We start from the raw sequence: 22108 nt of genomic DNA, 5'->3' as shown, positions 1-22108 counted from the left end.
GGGAATTGGAAAAGGCTTTGCAAGTCTCCTGTCACTTTTTTGTACCTCTGAGATCAGTGTGCAAGGGATTTTGAGAAGTGGGTGGCCCCACTCACGTCAAATTTGGCCTGCAAGGCAGATCTTGGTAAGAATCTGGCCTATGGAGTAAAAAAGGTGCCCCCCACCCCTGCCCATCCTCAATGAATAAAGTAATCTTGGGCTTAATTATTTTATTCATGTTTTTGAAAATAGTTAATTTTTACTAAACGTTCAGATGGAATACCATCATGTCTTCCAGTAGTTGCTGCTAGACTAATATACTGCTGCTTTTGGAGCATAGGCACTTCAGTTTACTCCCTGCGCACATTTATCTGAAAGTAAGCCCATTTATCCTCAATGGGACTTACTTCCAAGTAAGCCAGCATAGAATCATAATGGCATCTTGGACTGTAAAACTCAGTGAACTTTTAACAATAATAAATCTAGGTTGCTAGGGAAAACATAATTTTATTAGCCTTGCATGGCCAAAGGATGGAGAAGAGGATTTAGCACAGATCCTCTGGCCATCTTTTGTTTTAAAAAATAGTGCAAATGAGTTACTGAAGGAAAATCTAAAAACTTATTGCCAACCTGTTTGTAGAAACAAAACTGGCTAAAAATCATCTACTGTAGGAATTTCATTGTACAGCTTCCTGAATCTGAGAGGCATAAACATTTAAAACAGTAGTATGGTACCTTTTAATTTAAGTTAGTTCAGAATCTGTATGGGTACCATTAGCATGAAATGTCCAAACAGGATGATGCCTCCAGGATCTCTGTCAGCACAGCAGGCTGCATATGAACATACCTTCCCACTTCCACCCACCCAAGTACAGGGATGGTGCCAAATCTTTTGAGACTGTCTAAAGAAGTGCAATACATATGCTGTCTATAATCTAGTATACATCATGATTACAAATTTTAATATAAAAGTATTTCTTTGTGCTGAAGAAGTTGCCTAACCCTGATCTAATGACATTTGATTAAAGGGGGGGAATGAGCTTTAGGCACCTGAAGACTTCCATTGGGTTCCTACTTTGTTTGTAGTATTCTTTGCCCCTCTTCAGCTAGTTCTTGTATAATCCCAGCTTTGGTATTCCTCTGCGATTTACGAGTCCTGTTGATTAAAAGTTGTGATTTCAAAATATCATGCTATAAAATAATTGGAAGTGGTGGTCATAGTTGCAAAGTTCACATCTGAATCCTACTCTACTTCAAAGGAGTTCTGAACATCCTATATGTTTTCCATATTTCATCCTCACAAGAACTGTGTGAGATACTTTAGACAGTGTGACGAGCCTAAATTCAATCTGTGAGCAGGGACTTGTATTATTATTTCAGTTTATATTCTGCTGTTCCTCCCAAATGAATCCAGGGTAGCTAAACACATCAATAATGAAACAATTTTAAAATTCTAAAAACATTCTTTCAACCGGTGATCTCAGGGTTTCCAGGAACAGATTTTTTTCCCCCAGCCATCAAATGTCTGAGTAAACAGGAATGTTTTTAAAATCATGAAAGTAAATAATGAGGGGAGACACACAGCACAACAGGGGTACCAACTCCAGGGCCCTAGGGGCCCAGCCTCTACCGGCTGGTGTCTTACCTCTGGTGGCGACTGGGCTGGGGCCTGCGCCTCTGCCATGAGGCCTCTGTTGGGCCACACTGCCGCCATGGACGTGCTTCTGGGATGCAGTGGGCCCCTCGCCAGTATGACAGTGTGGGGCCTAAGTCAGCGCAGCTGCCTCACCAGGAAGGCCCTATGAATGGGGAACTCCTGCTGAAGAGGCCCTGTCACATGTAATTGCGAGCTGGGGAGCCCCCAGCAGGACCATCACCAACAAGGCATCACCTGCCAAACAGGTAGTTTCCTATTTGGGCAGATTCTCTTTCATATAATTTGGTCCCAAGACATTTCATCTTGAATTGGGTCTCGTAGCTCACTGACAACTCCATGGCTTGTTAAGTGCAAGTTTCTTTCCTTCTCAGCATAAATGTATGCCCCTATATCTAATAGGTGAATGTAGAGACTATTTTTTTACGAAGCTACTGGTGATTTTCTGTTCTTTAAATACCTTTGTGATTCAGACTGCTCCTTCCCTACTAGGTCAGTGGAGTCTCTTCCTTTGCTTTTCACAAATTCTTCATTCAACCCAAACTGCTGCAAGGTGTCTCGAAAAAGCCTCTCTGCCCCCTGACGGGCACCTTGCTGTGGAATGAGAAGACAGGCAGTTTAGTAGGCCCTCTTCCCTTCATGAATACTTACAGTTATTCCAGGCAATCGCTCTAAACTAGAAAAGTAAATGGATATTTCTCTCAATATGGAAGAAGCAGTTATATTTTAAAATGTTTGCGAATTCTTTGAAGACCATTATATTCAAACATACATCAGTTTAAAACAATATTTTCCTATTTAGTGTACAGTATTTTCTCTTATCATTACAGCTGGTCAACAACTAAATATTGTTCCCTACCAAACTGTTTTCCCCATGAAGTGTTTTTACGCTGCAGAATTCCAGAATGGCAAAGAGGATACTTGAATATTGACTCCCTGCTAGTATTTACTGTTTGATCCTCTAAACCCTGACAGTTTCCCCAAACCAAAATAGTTACCTTTGTGATCTGTTCAAACATATATGGTCTGTTTTTGACTCGCAACTTCATCTCTTCTAGTTCCTTTTTATACTCTTGTGTTCTTTTTCGGTCATTTTGCCTGAAACAAAAGGTTCCCGTACTATTTATCATCTTCAGTTACTCTGTGCTGCACTTTTAATTACAGGTAGGAGGGCACATTTAGGGATAGGAATCTCCACAGAAATGGGCTGCATATAGATCTTCTGCTATGTGGGTGCAGAAGACCATCTGGGCACCTATGCTCCCTGGCAATTCATTTATAACATTTATACTGCTTAACAAAACATTTATAAACAATTTACATAAAAACAAAGCAATAACATTTCTTAAAAACAAGGTAGGAAAACAGAACTGTTTATCACTGATAAAACTGAGCAATGGACAAAAAAAGTTAAGAGGTTGGGTAAAAGCATAAAGTTTTTAAGGGGCATTTGAAAGCCATTACTATCTCCACCTCACATATTACCAGAGGGAGAGCTTTTGAGTGGGTGGCTGCTACTGCCAAAAAAACTTGTTCCCGTTTTTTCAAATCTGTTGGTAGTGAAATAACCAGCAGGGTCTCCTTGGAAGATCCTAAAAGTTGGCTTGGCTTGTACTTCAAGAGACAGGCATCCTGGTCTCATGTTATTTAGGACTTTACATGTCACCAACAAAAACTTAAATTTAATTCAGGACTTCCGGCGGCGACGCCATTGCGGGTGGTCGTGGGCTGCTTCGGCTGCGAAGCACCCAGTCCATCCCGGGGGTTAGGAGCCCTGCTACCGCAAAGCGGGGCTCCGGTTGGGGTGCGGGAAGAGTGTCCCGCACCCTGGGCTCCCCGGCTGTGCCCGTTGTGGCTCCGAACCCTTCCCCCGCTCCCCCTGTAAAGGGGGAGTGGGGGTGAAGGGACGACGGAGCCGGGCTATAGGGGACATGCCCCAACCGGGATGTAAATGCGGCGACAAAGCCTGTGATGAGCGTCTAAGTTCTACCTGTCTTTAACGAGCTGATAAGAACCCAGTGGCTGTGAGTATCTGATTGACTCTTTGTATTCTTGGAACGATCTGGGGGAAAGAAGAAAGGCAGCCCGCCTCCCTCCCTTCGGGAGATGAAAGAAATTAACCGTTTAAGTGACTGCTGCTACAATAATCGATAGAAAGTATCTGGAATTTGAAAACTGAGACTGCTGAGATTTCCCTTCGGGGGTTAACTGGGGAAAAAATATCTCCATTTGAAGTTTTGGTCTTTATACTCCGGCTTCGGAGAAATGGCGACGACTCGGACTGTCGTGGGAAAAAATTGAAACAAAGGAAGGAAGAGACAGGAACTGAAATTTGACACTCACCCTCCCTTCTAAAATGCTGGACTTTGTGTTTGCACTGGTATTGAACTCTGGTTTAAAGGATGAGGAAATGCTCACTGTCTTAAAGCTGGAACTGCTTAATCGGAAACTGCAAGTTTTGAGTGGAATTATAAATAAAAAGGACTCACTTTCCACAGAGGAGGCTTTTCAAAAGTTTTATACAATGGAATCAAACCTTGGCAAAGAGCTGGGAGGGGTGCTTGAAGGATGGTTCGAAATGGCTGGGCAACTCCGGGAAAAGGAACCGATTTCTGGGGGTGGCAGCCCTGGAACGGGAAAATTTATAATATCCAGACTCCGAGGTGGCAGCTCGGGGGCAAGGGACATGGAATTAAGATTTCTACAAGAAGAAGAAGTATGCTACAAAGAAACGGAGGAGCCCAGAAAGGAAGTGATGAACACCCTGAAGCTCGATGCAAGGTTTGTTGTGAATGCCTGGATCTGTGGACACTCAGAGGAAGACAATTGGAGATCTGGTTCTGGTGAAAGACAGGAAAAAACAATGGACAGAGGGGGAGTGGGTTGAAGTATTAAATGTATAATCCAAATGGTCTGTCATGGTATCCGAAATCGGAGTGTGAAGTCTGTTAATTATAAGTTTATTTTAAATAAGTAAGGAGATATTGAATCTTAAGTCAAAAGCAGCATGATAAAGGATAGAAGAAATAAGTTTAGTTATAAGAATATTTGGTTAAGATTTAGGTTATAATAAAAAGATCAAGATAATTGTGTTATTTTTAAGTAAAGTTAAATTTTTTTATAGAGAAAAGTTGTTAAGGAAATAGTATATGAATTTAAAACCGAAGGCGAAAAGGCGGGGGAAGTCAAACGTTAAGATTCAGAAGTAGAAATTTTTTTTTGTAAGATATACAAATAAGAAGAAGAATCCTGACATTATGTGTATTTGTATCTGTTTTTGTATTTGTAGGTGTGGGGTTGGGTTTGTGTTATATTATGAAAATGCTAATAAATCCTGTTTAAAAAACAAAACAAAAACTTAAATTTAATTCAGTAGTGAATAGTAAGCCAATGCAGATTTTTCCAACACTGGCATAATTTACCAGTAGCTGCATTTTGCATAAGGGTAGCCTCAAATATAGCACATTACAGTAGTTTACCAATGTATGCACCATTGCTGCAAGTAGGGTTGGGTGATGTTGGGTTTTCAACATCGTGGTGTATCACCAGCCAAACATCGCAGTTTGGCGATATAGCGCGATGTTGAAAAAATATTGCATTGGGCCCAGCCAGCGAGATGCCGGGTGAAACTGCCGCAGCTCTCATGGGAGATGAGGTGCTTTCACCCCAGTGCCTCACGGGCTAAGGTCAATACAGCTGGCCCCAGCCTGTGACTCATTCGGGTGGAAAGGCTCCTGTCCCCAGCTGAGTGAGCCCCCAAACTCCTTGGCCAGGCTCCGCTGGGGGCGGAAGAGCTCCTGCCCCCAGTGGAGACAGCCCCGAGTCCCCTGACGCTCGCGCTGGAGCAGCAAGGACCTTGGGGCTGCTTGGTCAAGCTCCCTCTGCCTTTGCTAAGGTGGGGGGCAGACAAGCTACCTTGTCCGCTTGCCCCCCACTCCCCGAAAGCCAAGCACACAGAACTTGTCAGGCTCTGTGCGTTTGCCTGTGGGGGTGTGCAGTCTTCTTTCCTCCAGTGGGGGGGTCATTCACACCAGGAGGAATGATGCAGCCCACCCACCCTCCTAGGAGCAGTCTGCAAGGCGCGGTGTGCAAAGCCACTCTATCCTGGCGGTGAGGGGCTACTGGAGGCTGTTGGCGAACAATGGGGCCGCCAGCAGCACCAAAGAGCCCCTACACTGACTAGCTGCCTTCCACTGGAAGGGTGGGGTCCGTCTTTCTGGAAGGAAAGGTGCAGCAAGCATGCAAGCAGGAGCAGGTTCAGGGGATCTCTCAGCTGGGAAGCAGAGGGTTCTCACTTCACAGCTGAGAACAGCCCAATCCCACTCCTACTCATGTGCAAACAGGAGCTGGGACCAGCTGTATATCGCTGGTGAAATGGCCACTTGAGTCCCTCTGCCTCCAGCTCCCAGCTAGTTTGTTTCTCCCTCAGCACACTGGGTGCTGAAGGCAGAGAAACTCAAGAACAGCGACGGTTTCATCAGCGATATACCGCTGAGTGATACCGGTCCTGAGCAATATATCACCCAGGCCTAGCCACAAGGCAATCTCTGTTCAGGAATGGATGCAGCTGGTGCACCAACCAAAGTTGGTAAAGATTTTGCTTCAATAATATGCTACCAAAGCCAATTCTTTAAAAAAACATCTTTAGACCTGGCCAATATGGCCAACTATCGCCCCGTCTCAAATCTACCATTCTTGGGCAGGGTGATTGAGTGGGTGGTTGCTGAACAACTCCAGGCATGCCTGGAAGAAGCGGACCATTTGGATCCCTTCCAATCGGGATTCAGGCCTCATCATGGGACTGAAACTGCCTTGGTTGTGCGGCTAGGGACAAAGGTGAGAGCTGTTTCCTAGTTCTGCTGGATCTCTCAGCGGCCTTTGACACCATCGACCAGAACATCCTTCTAGACCGGCTAGAGGGGTTGGGAGCTGGAGGCACTGTTATACAGTGGTTCCGCTCCTTCCTCCTGGGCCGTGTTCAGAAAGTGGTGGTGGGGAATGAGTGTTCAGACCCCTGGGCTCTCACTTGTGGGGTGCCTCAGGGTTCCGTCCTCTTCCCCCATGCTTTTTAATATCTATATGAAGCCACTGGGAGAGATCATCAGGGGGTTTGGGCTGGGTGTTCATCAGTATGCGGATGATACCCAGCTCTACCTCTCTTTCAAATCAGAACCAGTGAAGGCGGTGAAGGACCTGTGTGAGTGCCTGGAGGCGGTTGGAGGATGGATGGTGGTTAACAGATTGAGGTTGAATCCTGACAAGACAGAAGTACTGTTTGGGGGGGATAGGAGGAGGGCAGGTGTGGAGGACTCCCTGGTCCTGAATGGGGTAACTGTGCCCCTGAAGGACCAGGTGCACAGCCTGGGAGTCATTTTGGACTCACAGCTGTCCATGGAGGCGCAGATTAATTCTGTATCCAGGGTGGCTGTCTACCAGCTCCATTTGGTAGGCAGGCTGAGACCCTACCTGCCCGCAGACTGTCTCACCAGAGTGGTGCATGCTCTGGTTACCTCCCACTTGGACTACAGCAATGCGCTCTACGTGGGGCTACCTTTGAAGGTGACCCGGAAACTGCAATTAATCCAGAATGCGGCAGCTAGACTGGTGACTGGGAGTGGCCGCCGGGACCACATAACACCGGTCCTGAGAGATCTACATTGGCTTCCAGTACGTATCCGAGCACAATTCAAAGTGTTGGTGCTGACCTTTAAAGCCCTAAACGGCCTCGGTCCTGTATACCTGAAGGAGTGTCTCCACCCCCATCATTCAGCCCGGATACTGAGCTCCAACGCCGAGGGCCTTCTGGTGGTTCCCTCACTGCGAGAAGCAAAGCTACAGGGAACCAGGCAGAGGGCCTTCTCTGTAGTGGCACCCGCCCTGTGGAATGCCCTCCTATCAGAGGTCAAAGAGATAAGCAACTACTTGACATTCAGAAAATACCTGAAGGCAGCCCTGTTTAGGGAAGTTTTTAATCTGTGATATTTTAGTGTATTTAATATTTGTTGGAAGCTGGCCAGAGTGGCTAGGGGGACCCAGCCAGATGGGTGGGGTACTACTACTACTACTACTAATAATAATAATAATTAGCATACTGACCAGTTTTGCTTCAGCTTTTCTCTGTGTGTTTCCTCCAAGCTTTTATGTGGATCCAAAGCTTTTGCTCGGCAGTTCAGAGACTTATGCATAGCTTGACCTCTCTTTCTCTGCAACTCTGCCCAACGAGCTCCTTCATTTTCCTTGTATTTTTTATCTTCTTGAAGGCGTCTATAAATATATATGTGAATAATGGGATTATGCTCTTATTTCAAAATAAAATCACTAAGCTTTCCAAAACAAAACTTATAGAAAGCCAGTTCATATATCCAAGTTAAAACAATATTGTTCAAAGTATAACCCTGAATTTTAGCAGGCTTTTGGGAATTTTGTTCAGGGGGATATCCAAAAGCATAGGTGGCCTCCACCTGCCATGTGGGACAGGCAGGGTTATGTTACATGGTTTTGAAGGTATTGTCTGGATCAGGATGTTCCACTTTCGCACTTATTCATACTTTAATGAGTAAGTTACTCACTTAATAGCAGACTGTCTCTTTCTCACTGCATCTGTGATATATATTGGAAGTGTGTTGGAGGAGAGGGATGAAAGGTAATTCAAAGACCGACTCCTTTGTATTGGTGCCCTGGAAGGTTGTTGAAAATCCTGAAAGTAAGAATATGTAAGATTGGTGGGGGTTTTTTTGGTTTTTTTTAAAAAAACGTCTTTTTGTATAGTGCTTAGTTGCAGCTGTGCTCTCTATGTATGTATGTATACATCAATACACATATATAGTTTGCTATTCGTAATTATCAACCTGCAAATACTTGTCTCTTATGAGGTTCACATTTTTACATTTGGAAAACATTATGCTGACAGGAAAGTGGGGCGTAGAGCTGCTGATGTGGAAAGTGACACATCCTGTACACAACAGGATGTTATCCTGCTACATATATAACCGCTTCATGATCTACAAGGAAATCTCTTTTTGCTCCATGACTGCTAAGATTACACAAGAGTCTTGGGTGAGGTATTTTGCTGAAAGCTTTTTGAAAATCCAAATACACTGTGTCAACCTCTATCTATGTGGTTGCTGACACTCTCAAATAATTCTAATTGGTTGGTGAGACAGGACTTTCCCTTTGCAGAAGTAATGCTGGATCTGCTTAAGCAAGAATACAAAGAACAAGCCTTGCTGATCTAATCTTTAACGATACTTTCCACCAGTTTTCCTGGGACAGATCAGATGTTAAACTAAACAGCATTTAATTTCCAGGATTCCTTTAAAAACAATTAGGGTTATACTGGTCACTTTCCAGTCCTCAGGTATGGAGGCTGATCTGAGACAATTTACATATTTTTGTTAAAAGTTCAGCAATTTTACATTTACGTGCTTTACGAACTCTTGGGTGGATGTTGTCTGGGCTTGGTGATTTGTCAGTTTTGATTTTGTCTACTGGGCCTAAAACCTCATCTCTCTCAGTTTTTCAGACTACCTTCCCCCCAAATTTAGTTCAGACACTGTGATTTGCTATTTAATATTAATATTAATAAAGTTGGTAAGTTATTTACTATTCAAAATACACTTCAATAGAAGTACTACTACAGTTAAGACTTCAAGCCATTGAGACTCTTCTTGTTTTACTCTGTAACATTTGTTCCAAAGAAAGCCTAACTTGGTCTAAAACTATCTCAACACTGAGTTAAATGGATGGTAAAGTATATTTGGCATTTTGCACTGAGTGATTTGTATGTAAAAGAATACAAAGCAGTACAAAGATAAAAGCAATCCCTTTTACCATCATCGCCTGATTAGGCACTTGATGTTTGCAACAGAGATTAGATGTTCTCAGTCTGAATGGTTTATTATGAGTTGTTTCTTTGATTTCTCGTTTGCTTAAAGCTTCTCTCTGGAATGCCCAGTAAAGTCCTTCAAAGTCAGGCACAGATGTATTGATTCTTGGTTTAAAACTGAAGTTATCCTGCAGAAAGCTCAGTTTTTTCTCCCTGTTTACAGAGGTAATTTGGGGTCGTTTTTTTCTCTTGCCAAGCTCAATAGGAGCCCAGGAACTTTCCAATAAATCCTTGGCTCTCATCTGAATACGGATTTTTCGTAATAGTTCAGCTTCTGGGGAGTAAAAGCAACAGTGATGAACAGTAATGAACAGGCTGGGAGAAGATATGTAAATCTGGCTAATGGAACAGAAGAAAAGTGTTAATGACACTAATAACAAGAGAAGCTAATGGTTGAGCCAACTGTTAAAGCAAAAGCAAGAACTGGAAATCCAGAACATTTGAAACCACATAACAGGTATGTTTTTCAAATAGTTACGGCATATATCATGCAGTACAACTTAATAATGCTCATTCTTTTTATATTTCTATTTTCTATTTCTATATTATTTTTCAAAAACTTGTGTATTCTAGAAAGGAAAATGATCAACATGAAGTCTCCCAGACCTTTGGCTAATTAAACAATCCATGGCCTTTTAAACACTGGGTGGGACAGAGGCCAAGGCCCTGAAGATGCCCAATTCATCAACCAGTGCAAATCTGTAGCATCAGAGAAGTTTCCTCCTAATTTTTATGTGTTTGTTGATCACCTTCCCTGTGTCCTGTTTTTACTAAATCCACTGATTGGTCTTACTCACTCTGAGATAAGAAATGCATAGCTGTCAACCTTTCCCTTTTTTTGTGGGAAATTTCCTTATTCTAGCATTGGGAAACAGCAGGGAGGGTTGACAGCTATGGAATGTGTTTTGTGATATGGCAGGATAAAAGGCCTATTTTCTTTTATTTCTTTTGTACTGGTATGACAGACAATGAATCTACTAACTGGAATGTCTCCTATAGCAGATGAAGGAGATACTTTCATACCACCATTAGGTATTGTTAAGACAGTGCATTAAAAGCTGTTTTACCTTTGAGTTTATCCCCAAACATTGGTTCATAGGTGGACTTGGGGATCTTCTTCCTGACTTTTGGCACTAATTTCTCAACTGGAGTCAATACTTCTAGCATATTCTGCCTGATCACCTCCTTTCGTTTTTCTTCTTTTTCCTGAAAACTGAAGGGTTTTTGCATTGAAAGGAGCAGTTCTCTCCTCTTTTGTGTTTCCACTTGTCTGCGAATTTCATTCTTTTCCATTATTTCTTGGTAGAGTGGCAGATAGATGTGAGCAGGCACAGGTTGTGCTCTGAACTGTTTCTGACATTCAGCTTCTTCTAGGCTTTGCCTTTTGTATTCAGCTGATTCAATTTCAAACAATGAATGGGACTTCAACTTTCTGCGAGCTTCTCGAAGTGTCATATTGAAGGGTTGAGGGACAGTGATAGAGGAGATCCATGTAGCTGAAGCACTCTTTGATCTTGAAAAGGACTGAAGAAACGAATGATGATATTGCTCATCTTTTGGGTTATCGGCGGTGATGTTAGTCAACGAATTGAACCTTCTTAGGTTGCCAGATCTGAGGATATGGTAAAAATAATGTTATCAATGGCAAATAAATAAGAATAAAGGTAAAATTTGAGAACATAGAATAAATGACAGGAGATAGTATAGGAGTGCCTGGTAATGATACACTAAGATCTGTTTCATTATTTTATTAGATTCTGTTGTCCAACAGGAGCACTCAAGACTACTGTAAAAACTGTATGCCTGTGTAGGAGAATCATGGTATGCATTTCATTAGACTCTCTTGCATCTCACCTCAAAGCTTCATGGAACTTTGAAGGCAATGTCAATCTTCCATTTTCCTGGAAAAAGTCTTCCAGCTCCTTGTTCTCCTCTGGTGGTTCCTGGTGGTTTTCCAACTGTACCTGGTACATCAGACCTAGTTCTAACAAACATTGTCTGTTTTTCCTTTTGAGGGCCTGAAGCGAGTCGTAAAAATCCTCTCCTGAATTCGAGGCACCTACTAATTGTTCCTCTGACTGGAGGAAATCTAGCAGCTCACCGCCATCAGGCCGAGAAACATTACTACCCAGTTGCAAGTCTGGAGACTGTGCTTTAATTGGAAACACCTAGGCAAATCAAAACAAAGGTTTCAAATACAGAAGAAGAAACTATTTTGAAAATGCATTTCCATTCGAAATACTGTATACCACTTTGCATTTAACCAGCATCTCCCCACAACATGCCTGTGCTCAGTTAACTTGGGAGTAAAGAAGACCCCTTGAACTTTGGGTTCACATGCAATGGGATCCCGCCGCCGCTGCACGAGAGAGGTTATTCCTTGTAAATAATAATAATAATAATAATAAAATTATTTTATTTCTTATTTACTATTTGTGGTGACTGTTGCTGTTACAGGTCTGGCCCGCTCCCCTCTGCCGCCTATCGGTTTCCTCCAGGGATGCCCTCGAACTTCCATCCCCATCATACCCGACCCCCATTTTCCGCTCAGGTGAAGCTGCCGAGGAGCAGCCATGGCAACAAACAACCACCGCCTGTTGCCATGGTAACATACGGCTTACAACTGCCCCGCATACCCGTCGAATATCTTCCTTCGGGAGCACCGCTTCGGCCCCGCCCGCGGCCCCCTGAGGTTCCGACACTGTCATCGCTCCCTAGCACCTGCTGCGCCGCCCGCAGCGCTCCGCCGCTACCAGCTCGCCGTGCCCGCTTATGTAGCCAATAGGCATTCTCCTTTTTTGTCGCTCCTCGCACATTGGCCAATGACAGCGGTCTGTTTTCCGTAGCTCCCGCCCATCCCGGTAGAATTCTCGGCTCTCATTGGTCTGGTTCTGTTGGCCGCTGTCGGTTGCCAAGGTGCTGCTGAGGTTAATACATGGTGCACGAGAGTGACGTGAGCGTCACTCCCCCCAAAGATGGCGGTCGTGGTGGGTCTGTCACCGTGCCGGGGCGTTGGGCCCCTTTTCGGGAAGGGCCTCTGTCTCCGGAGCGGCCTTGCCCGTTCTCTCGTGCGGCGGGGCTCGGTGAGGTCCAGTGGCTCGACGGCGGTGTACGACGTTGTGGTATCGGGTGGCGGCATGGTCGGGACCGCCATGGCTGCTGCACTGGGTAGGAGGCTAGAGACAGGTCATATTCGTAATTTTAATCCCTACAAGTTCCTGTCCTCGGGCTCGTTGATAGTATATAGGGAACCATTGGCCCTCCCGACGTAATTTAGGCAATAAATGAGTTGTGGGCTACAGTGTTTACAGCTGTGCTGGTGTATATACATTGTTACTGTTTTCTTCAAATACAGCATTTTAGCGGTGAATCTTCGCGATATGGACTGAAATATCATGTCGGTCGTGTTGAGGAGTTTCATACCAATCATGTATTTCGCCAACATTCAGTGCATGCCAGTGGCAGCACCTGAATAGACTGGAGGAACAGACAGGAGTGTTTTAACTGTAACAATATTCCAAGGTTATTGGTGTATGGAATACCCAGGCTGGGTCCAAATATTGAAGAATGCATTAACTTGTATTCTTCCGATCAGGTAGAGTTTGTTGTTAACAGTGTTAGCTTATTCAGTAAAAACAACAAGGAGTTTTGTGGCACCCTGAAAACTAACACTTTGATTGTGGCATAAGCTTGAAAGAACTAGCGTCCATTTCATCAGAGTCCATTTCAAGTGCTGCCCTGAGTTGATTTTGTGAATATTTACTCATATGCACACTGATATATTTCTGCATTTAATTTTACTTTGACTTCACTGCTTACAACCCCCTCCCCACCTCTGCTGCAACCATGTGTTTAGGTATCAGAAACTCAGGATTACACATCATGTATTGGATGAAGTGGACTATAGTCCACAAAAATCTATACTGTAATGTATTTTTTGTTTTTAAAGTGCCACAAGATTCAAGCCATCTCAAAAGCTTTTAGTAGCCACTTTTTAAATCAACAATTTATTTAGGCTCTAAAAGAGAAAAGCTAGAACTGTTAGCTTTCACTTTTCGGAGTTAAAGAGTGCTAAACAATTCTGCATGTTCAGGGGAAGATGTAAAATAGATTCTTGTAAACTCCTGTTGCAGAATGTTAAATTATTGATTAATCTTGGTTAAAATGTTATTAAACATCTGGCTTTTTCTTTTAATAAGGGCATGATGTTCACCTGTCTGATAAGAAAATTCTGCTACTTGAAGCCCGTCCAAAGAAAGTGTCTAACCAGTTGCCCAAGAGTTACAGTAATAGAGTCAGTGCTATCACCCCTGGTTCAGCCACACTTCTCAGTAGTAAGTACAGTATAGCATTCACCTGTTGTCTGGTTGCCAACTATGCATGCATGGTATTTTGATGTTGGAAAATGAAGTTACAGATGTGAGTCTATAAAACCTTGTGTGCCGCATAGGATACTGGCTTGGAATAGATGGGGAGAATAAATCCCATACATTGTAGAACTGGCTTGAGTCACCTAGAGTGGAATTCACCTCTAACGGTCACATGTTGAAATTAATTTTCAGGTTCACATGTGAGTTCTTTGCAGGTAAAAAATGGTTACCAGCCTGTCATATTTCTGGCCTCAGTAATCCATAAGTGTTGTTGCTAGCATCTAATAAAAAAGACTGTTGATGTGAACTTCTGGAGTTCCTTACTACAAGATGTAGTGATGACTGCTTTAAAAGGGCAGCTTGAAAGCTGGGCAACTCTAAAAGATAATTAGACAAATTCATGGAAGTTAAGGCTATCTATATCTATTTGACTGGACCTAACTGTCCAGGGATCCTTTACCTTAGTCATGTATTTCCATCAATATCAGGCTATACGAGTCTGAATACCAGTTGCTGAAAAAACATAAACAAGAGAGTACTATTTGCACATGTCCTTGTAGCCACTGTGTGAACAAAATTCTGGACAAACTGAGCATTTGGTCTGATCCAGCAGGATTTTCTTTGTGTTATGATTCCCTAGTTAGTTGCTTATTGGAACATGTCCAAATTACGTCACTGTTTCTGTTCATGATTGCTTGGCTCTGTGCGTTGGGGGGATTTTCTTAGAAACTGCCGAGTATAATTAAGTGGTGCACCATTCCTTTAGTCGGCTTCTGACAAACATCTTAGAACTTTCCTCTTCATAACTGCAAATCTGCTCATCTGTGAAATGACAGATGCTTTTTCTTATTTATCTCCCTAAAATAGTTTATACAGATAACTAAGCCAAAGAAAATTGTTGATATATTGATTTTTAAATTATATACATTACACATTTTGCTCCCAAATATGAGACCCTTTCTTAAAGCAGTTAATAAGCACAACAAAGCAAGTTCCAGTAAAACATCACAAAACTAAAAATTACAATAAATAATACAACAATAAAATAGCAAATACAATAAAGCTTGAGGAGGCCAAAACAGACTGTGGTTTAATCACGTTTCTGCTGAAATAGTTGTTTGCTGGCAGGAGGGTGCCAACCAAATCTTCTGTGGCAAGGAGTTCTAAAGCTTCATAAGGTGCTCAGCAAATCATGCTGATGCCTGCTTTGGGCTTTGTTTGGCTTTAAATTTGGTACAGAAAAAATGCAAAAGATCTAAGGCAGGGATGGGGAACCTTTGGCCCTCCAGATGCTGCCGGATTACAACTCTCCTAATCCCTGGCCATGCTGGTTGAGGGGAGTTGCAGTCCCAGCATTTGGAGAAACACAGGTTACTCATTGCTACTCCAAGTGTTACCCTGCAGCTTCCATAACAGTGTCCTTGGGGAATTCACTGCTTTTGTTTCTTACAACCCTCCATCTCCCAACTAGACAGTTGGGCCACAGTCAAACCACAAGCAAATAAGGGAGAGTAGAAAGAAACCAGATGGAAATTGTGAGGGAATTTGAATTGGGTTCCCCTGAGGGTTCCCCATTAAAAGTTTACAGAGTGTCAGAACTATTCCTTTAACGTTCTCTTTCTTTTCTAGGTTTTGGTGCTTGGGATCATATTTGCAGTATGAGAATCAAGCCATTTCGGCGGATGCAGGTGCCTGGTACTTCAACAGATATACTGGGTCTGTGGGTGGTAATGTAATTCTGAAGTCCATGCAAGCAAGGACATTCTATTTTGTTTCTAGAGTCTTGTGCAAAGGGTGGGAATTAGGTGGGAAGTGTACATATAACTGAACTCATGTTTTGGGGCATCTACGTTGGGAACTCTCTGCTTATTGACACCAGGCAGGTGCCTTTATTGTTTTTGGTGCCTGCTTAAAACATTTTTGTTTACGCAAGCCTATCCAAACATGCAGATGTTGACATCTTTTTAATCTCTTTTCCTGCTAAGTATTATTATTTTTGAATGTTTTGGTTTTTAACTGTATTTGTTGATAATCTTAATGTTTCTCGTAAGCTTCTAAAAGGTTTCATAAGTGGTATAAAAATATTGTTTAAAAATATATATATGCTTTGAGTTCCTAAGAATGGCGTATAAATAATAAGTAGTGGACCACTTGGAGAAGAAGTTTATCATTTTTGTATTTCCTTTCTTTTTCATACTAATGTCATTGTATGTCTTGATTCTCCATTTATCAGAGGTTACAATTGCATTTTGTACATCATGATAAAGGAGAAAATGTCTGTGTTTGGGTCTTGTATCCTCTTTGCTGTTATTAATACTGTTCTTCTCTACAGGTGTGGGATGCTTGTTCTGAGGCCATGATAATCTTTGATAAAGATAACTTGGAAGACATGGGTTATATAGTGGAGAATGATGTTATCATGTCTGCTCTAACCAAACAACTGGATGCAGTTTCAGGTAGTAGCTACTTTCTCCAATCTTGGTTTACATGAAACTCTCTGTGATTTGGGTTGAGTGGAGGCATGTGAGAATTGGATACATTTATGTCCACCGTATAACTTGGGGTTATAGTAATCAACTTTAGAAGTATAGAAATTAAATAAAAAATGATTATGTTTTTTCAAATTGGGTCCTTTTCAATATGGTACAGTGTGTCTGCCAGTAGCTTAGAAACTGGGAGATACCTAACCAACAGCCAAAAAAGTACTTAAAGATAGGAATTCGGCAAATTAGTGAGCTGTTCTGCCTGAGTAGTTTTGGTTTTTTGCTTCTTTGCTTCGCTCATTTGATGACATCAATGTATTGTGCCCCCATCAGACTGCGTTGAAGTTCTTTACAGGAGCCGAGCAATTGGCTACTCCTTGCCCCTTCCTTATGAAACCTCTGACTCAAGCCCTTGGATCCAAATTGATTTAGCAAATGGACGCAGGCTACAGACCAAACTGTTGGTAAGTAAGCCTTCATCTTCTGTTTGGTTAGGCACTATCTCTTCCTAAATCCTAAATCCTTCCATTGGATTTGGTTGTAATCTCATGTGGTGCTACTCAACCAGCACAAAGGGTTATAATGGTCAGTAGTAAAACATGTTCAGTGGGGTTATACTTGGATTAACATTGTGGTTCTAAACATGCTTACTAGAAAGTAATTAAATATGATGACATTCTGGGTATAGGAAAATGCCATTTTTATACATAAATAAGCTACATATTGAAGTGCAGAGGAAATATTTGGGTTTCTATAACTAGTTAGTGGCTGATTATTCACAATGAGACTTGAAGGAATTCATTTTTGTTAAAACTGTTCATGGGTTCTTTTAATCTCTTGTCCACAGATTGGTGCAGATGGGCAGAACTCTATAGTTCGGAAGGCAGCTGGTATTCAAAATATTCAGTATCAATATGGACAGTCAGCTGTAGTTGCTACCCTTCACTTATCTGAGGTCAGATCCTAGAAAATTGGTCATTTGGGCTGTATCTTCTGAACAGTCAAAACAGGTGATGGAAACTTGATAATATGAATCTGTTTTCTGGTTTTCATGTGCCGCAGGCAACAGATAACAACGTAGCATGGCAGAGATTCCTTCCATCAGGACCAATTGCTCTCCTCCCGGTAAATAACTTAATAACACTTGACATGCCCATTTTTAATATTTGTCTTCCTTCTGCCTTTCTTTGTTTAAGCACTAGTTTGATATGGAAAAAAATCAGTTACTGTATGTTGTTTTATCTTCATTAATGTATTTATCCTCCCCTTTAAGTTATGAACTCCTTGCACCTGTTTAGGGTGGGGGGGAGTTATTTTTTAGAGAAGTAATGGTTGGATATTTTGTGTTTTTAATTCCTGATGCTGGGTCAGCTCTCTGACACTGTCAGCTCTTTGGTTTGGTCCACATCACATGAGCATGCATCCCAACTTCAGAGAATGGATGAGGAAAGTTTTGTGGATTCTATCAATTCTGCTTTTGTGAGTACCTTCCTCTTTTTATTTATGTTCTCCTAACAAGAGGCATGAGAATCAAGAAGTTAGGGTGGTATTCAAAAAAAACAAGTTTGGGTGATATTCAATTAAGTTTTGCTTAGAGTAGACCAATGGAAATGGACTTAATTTAGTTATGTTCATTCATTTCAGTGGGTGTGTTCTGAGTAAAATTTGAATGTCACCCTTTATTTCTAATAAGTTGTGTGTTTATGGTAATTCCTGTGCCGAGGGAATATATTCCTAGCATCAGTTGAAGATGGAACAGATCTTTCTTTCTTGCTTTCTCTGTGAGCAAGTAGTTGGTTTTTTCTTCTTAACAACCAGACCTTGTGAAAACAATATTTATTTTGTGTAACAGTTCAGCTCACATCTTTTGGCACACTGCCAAATGTAGTCATTTATACAGTGTGAGGGGACACTGAAAATAGTAAGTAAATTAATTCACCCTTAGATATCCCATACAGAAGTTCCTATTTTTGGCTACTGAAATTGAAAGTGAAGTGCTGAACTGGTTTTTGAAGCTCTGTCATAGTCTTCAGTAATACAGATGTCAATTTTTCCACTTTATATTGCACCATATGTGGTGATTGTTTATATATTTTATACTTTGGCTTTGAAATATCGTGTGTGGTCATTGGTAATCTTGTACTGTATTACATTGGCAATATAGAAGCTACCATAGCAGAGTGGTAATATGAGACGCTATGGCCTACATGAGGGTATCCTTTGCTAGAATACCTCCTCATGCCACCATCTCCTCCTTTGGAGGTTAGATAGATAGTGGAACACTCCTCCCATCTGAAATGCAAATTCTGTGTTGTCTTGCTTTTATTTCGTGCTTGAAACACATGGAGTTGATTTGCAAAAACCGAGGTCCTGGTGGTTGTGGACCCCATTATAGGTTTCTTGTGAGTCCTGTATGCAAGATATTTTGCAGGCAGATTATTAAGAAAGAAACTGTTTTATTCTAAGATAATGATTTCTTAAAACTTAGTAGAGTTTCGGTTTTGACTCTCATACTCTTGTAATCTATTGGTAATATTAGGGTGTTGTATAAATAAATCTATCGTTATTCAGTGGAGCAACGCAAATCACTCTGACTTCATTGATACTGCTGGATCCATGTTCCGATCTGCTGTCTCTCTCTTGATGCCATCGGGGACTGCAGCCCGTCAGCTGCCCCCAAGTGTTGCAAAAGTGGATCCAAAGAGCCGAGCTGTGTTCCCTCTTGGACTGGGGCATGCAACAGAATATGTCCAACACCGTGTGGCCCTTATTGGGTAATTTCACATTGAGGAACTTTAATGCTGCAATAAGGGTGGATTTGGTCTGGGAAGAGGAGTTCTTAACTGATGGGAGTATGCTGTTTTTAGTGCCAGAGGTTGAGATTCTTGATGGTATAATATTAATTTTGGAGGGATTGGTGGATTGTGTCTGGAGAAAATGTAAGTCTAGTTAGTTTAACCCATGTCCCTAGACGCTAGCATGTTAACAGGGATGAATACAAATTGTGGGAGAAGCCAGCAGGTATCAAGTGGGGTGTTCGCTTAAGGTTCTAGTGAGGGACAGAAAAGAGCTTTGAGTCCCATATAGTGAAACTCATGCAATACTACTTGGCAGGGTTCTTGTGGAGTACCTGACTTTGTAACTGGCATAAGCTGACATTATCCTTTCCTTTTAGGGATGCAGCTCACAGAGTACATCCTCTTGCAGGTCAGGGTGTAAATATGGGCTTTGGTGACATAGCCTGCTTGAGGCAACTTCTCAGCACTGCAGCATTTAATGGGAAGGACCTGGGTAAGATTTTAAAACTTTGAAGGAATTGATAGCACAGGCAACCATCAGCTTAAGCGGGGGTTACGTTCCAGGGATAGTCAAAACACACTGGGTGCAGTGGGGGGTGGAATCGCCAAAGTTTATTTCCCCGGATGCCCACTCCCCCTTTTAATTTTTTTTGCCATGCATGTAAAGCTGTGCATAAGTTGCAAGTTACCTGTAATACAAAATGTCACTTCTAGGGTCTCTGCCATTCAACTTATTGGTGTACAATCTGTCTAAAGTGCTGGCTACTAGCTTTAGGAATGACACTACCCATTTGGGGGTATTTGTGGCAGGAACATTTTGTGCCCATTTTGTTCTCCTATAGACTAGGAGAAGCATTTCTCTGAAAATAAGAAATTGACGCCACCAGATTGGAGTTAATAAGGAAAGGACAAAGCTGCAACATGCCACCTATTCTCATTTACAAAAAGTTGTTTTAGAAAATGCTAATTCAAGATGTGCTAGTAGGAATCCAGGGTGTTAATACACTCTTATGTGTTATTTGGGTCATGAATATATTACTGTTTTCCTGCTGTGGTTTACATGGAATTCCAGAATACCTGACTATAGAGGCAACATAATTCAGCATCTGGGATGCAATAGTATCACTGTTGTGCTACTGCCTATCCAACATGACAGAATATGGCAAAAATAATAATCCTTGCCCAGGATGAACTTCTTAACATACTATGAGTCAGCCCTGATTGAATAACTTTGTAGATGGAATCTAGTCCATAGGTACCTGTGGTGTGGCTGAATCACCAGTTAATTTACTCTGGAATAATCTTTCTGTTCTAGGCTCTTTAAAGCATCTACTACAGTATGAAAGTGAGCGGCAAAAGCACAACCTCTCTCTCTTGGCCACAACAGACTTATTAAAGAGGCTGTACTCTACAAATATAGCTCCTTTTGTACTGCTAAGGACATGGGGATTGCAAGCAACTAATGCTGTTCCTCCAATTAAAGTAAGATTTTTTTAAATTGCTTATTAAGAAATTAAGATTAAGAAATTTGCTTAATCCCAAATACGTGTTGCAGCTAGTGTGTAGCTTCCCTAAGTATGTGTCTCCTTCCTATAGCAAGGTTGCTCAGTCACCAGCATTTAGACTAGGGCACTACATCTAGAGCCTATATATTTATTATTTATATCTCACCTTTCTCGGTTTGGTAGACCCAAGGTGGGTACCAATTCAGATGAATTTCTGGAATTAAACAATTTGCTCTTCTTATGGTTCAAGAGGGAGGAATGGTTCCGTCTTTATAGTAACTATCCAATTCCCCAGCTCTCACCTTGAGCCCCACCAGGTGTTTGTAGAGATGAATGTATGAACATGCTGTGATTTCCAAGTCCAGTGGGATGTCCCCAAAATGGCACTGACCTATGGGAAACATTTACGGTACAGTGATATTTGAATTAAAACCAAACCTATAGCCTGTAGTTTGTACTTCGGTAATTAGGTTTGGCCCAAATGCAGGAAATGGGGTCATCTTATTTCCTACTAGGATAATCTAATAGCTTCGAAAAGGTATCATAACTGCTGTCTTTGGTCCAACCATGCTAGTTCCCCCATTAAGTGTGCTTAGTGAACAGTACTAGCGTGTCTGGAGCAACACAAACTCCACAAGCTGACACTATCCATGCAGACCCACAATACAGCATCTGTGGCAGTCTTTCATATCCTGAAGGGAGGTGTGAACTGGTTAAGTAAGAAGTGTTGCCATTTGGTGCTTATGAGAGATAAGCTTCTAAATGCTTCTGGTGTAGCCTCTCATTTTCAGATGGGAAGGTATATACAGAGCTGAGTAGATATTTATAGGATTACACTGTTAGTTTATTATATACTTAAGAGGTGGAAAGCAAACAAAAGCTACCTTGTGCATGTCATAGCTGATGACATTTGAGTAGAGCTGTCTTATATCTTAGTAGTGTATCTTGCTTTAGATCCCCTCTGTGCCCTGTCCAGCAGCAAAGGGTGGAAGAGCTTCATCAGAAATAGAAATAATGTTCTTTCTTCTTTCTTTAGGAGCAGATCATGGCGTTTGCTAGCAAGTGACATCCTTGTGACTCTAGGATGATAGTTCCTGAGTGGTTGCTGTATACTTGCCAATTACAAAGACTGTGTTTGAAATGGCATTTAAACAAAACGGGAAGCACAGTATTTTCTTACGTTTGCCAATTGTGGCTGAAAGTTCTTCTTTCCTCCAGCAGTACCAGCAGATTTTTTTCTTCTAGAATGTCAAGATCTATCTCTAATCTGACACAGTACTGGATCTGGAGCTCTAAATATTGGCCTTGAAAACAGTATTGTTGGAATGAATTTACTTGTATCCAGTTCACATGCAGGATTTTTTATTTTTTTTTACTGCTTCGGACAAAAGATTCTGAGCTGCAAGCTTAGTCGGCATCTCTTTCAGCCTTGGT

The 22108-nt window shown here is 41.9% G+C and overlaps 2 protein-coding genes across 4 annotated transcripts; one reads left to right on the top strand and one right to left on the bottom strand.

Moving 5' to 3' along the window:
* Positions 1-2041: 2041 nt before the first annotated feature.
* FAM161B (FAM161 centrosomal protein B) lies at positions 2042-12284 on the bottom strand. The gene is made up of 8 exons (XM_033142888.1): positions 12155-12284; positions 11373-11686; positions 10586-11130; positions 9464-9792; positions 8203-8330; positions 7730-7897; positions 2632-2731; positions 2042-2227 (listed from the first exon to the last, which is right to left on the bottom strand). The coding sequence occupies exons 1-8, from the start codon at positions 12224-12226 to the stop codon at positions 2057-2059; spliced, it is 1827 nt and encodes a 608-aa protein (XP_032998779.1). The 5' UTR covers positions 12227-12284; the 3' UTR covers positions 2042-2056.
* A 186-nt stretch (positions 12285-12470) lies between these two features.
* COQ6 (coenzyme Q6, monooxygenase) lies at positions 12471-22016 on the top strand. Of its 3 annotated transcripts, XM_033142834.1 has the most exons (12): positions 12471-12686; positions 13718-13852; positions 15518-15576; positions 16221-16344; positions 16705-16835; positions 17219-17326; positions 17434-17496; positions 17743-17850; positions 18943-19145; positions 19547-19662; positions 20485-20651; positions 21711-22016. In XM_033142834.1, exons 1-12 carry the CDS (start codon positions 12494-12496, stop codon positions 21738-21740), a joined length of 1437 nt encoding a protein of 478 aa, XP_032998725.1. In that variant the 5' UTR covers positions 12471-12493; the 3' UTR covers positions 21741-22016. The 3 variants fall into 3 exon arrangements, with proteins under 3 accessions (XP_032998725.1, XP_032998734.1, XP_032998742.1); XM_033142843.1 differs by lacking the exon at positions 20485-20651; XM_033142851.1 differs by lacking the exons at positions 19547-19662; positions 21711-22016 and having other exon boundaries at positions 20485-20645.
* The last annotated feature ends 92 nt before the right edge of the window (positions 22017-22108 follow it).

The sequence above is a fragment of the Lacerta agilis genome, chromosome 1 (genome assembly GCF_009819535.1).
Source record: "Lacerta agilis isolate rLacAgi1 chromosome 1, rLacAgi1.pri, whole genome shotgun sequence".
Classification (NCBI taxonomy): Eukaryota; Metazoa; Chordata; class Lepidosauria; order Squamata; family Lacertidae; genus Lacerta; species Lacerta agilis.
Note: the sequence above shows the minus strand (reverse complement) of the source record. Positions and strands in the feature narration are given on the sequence as shown.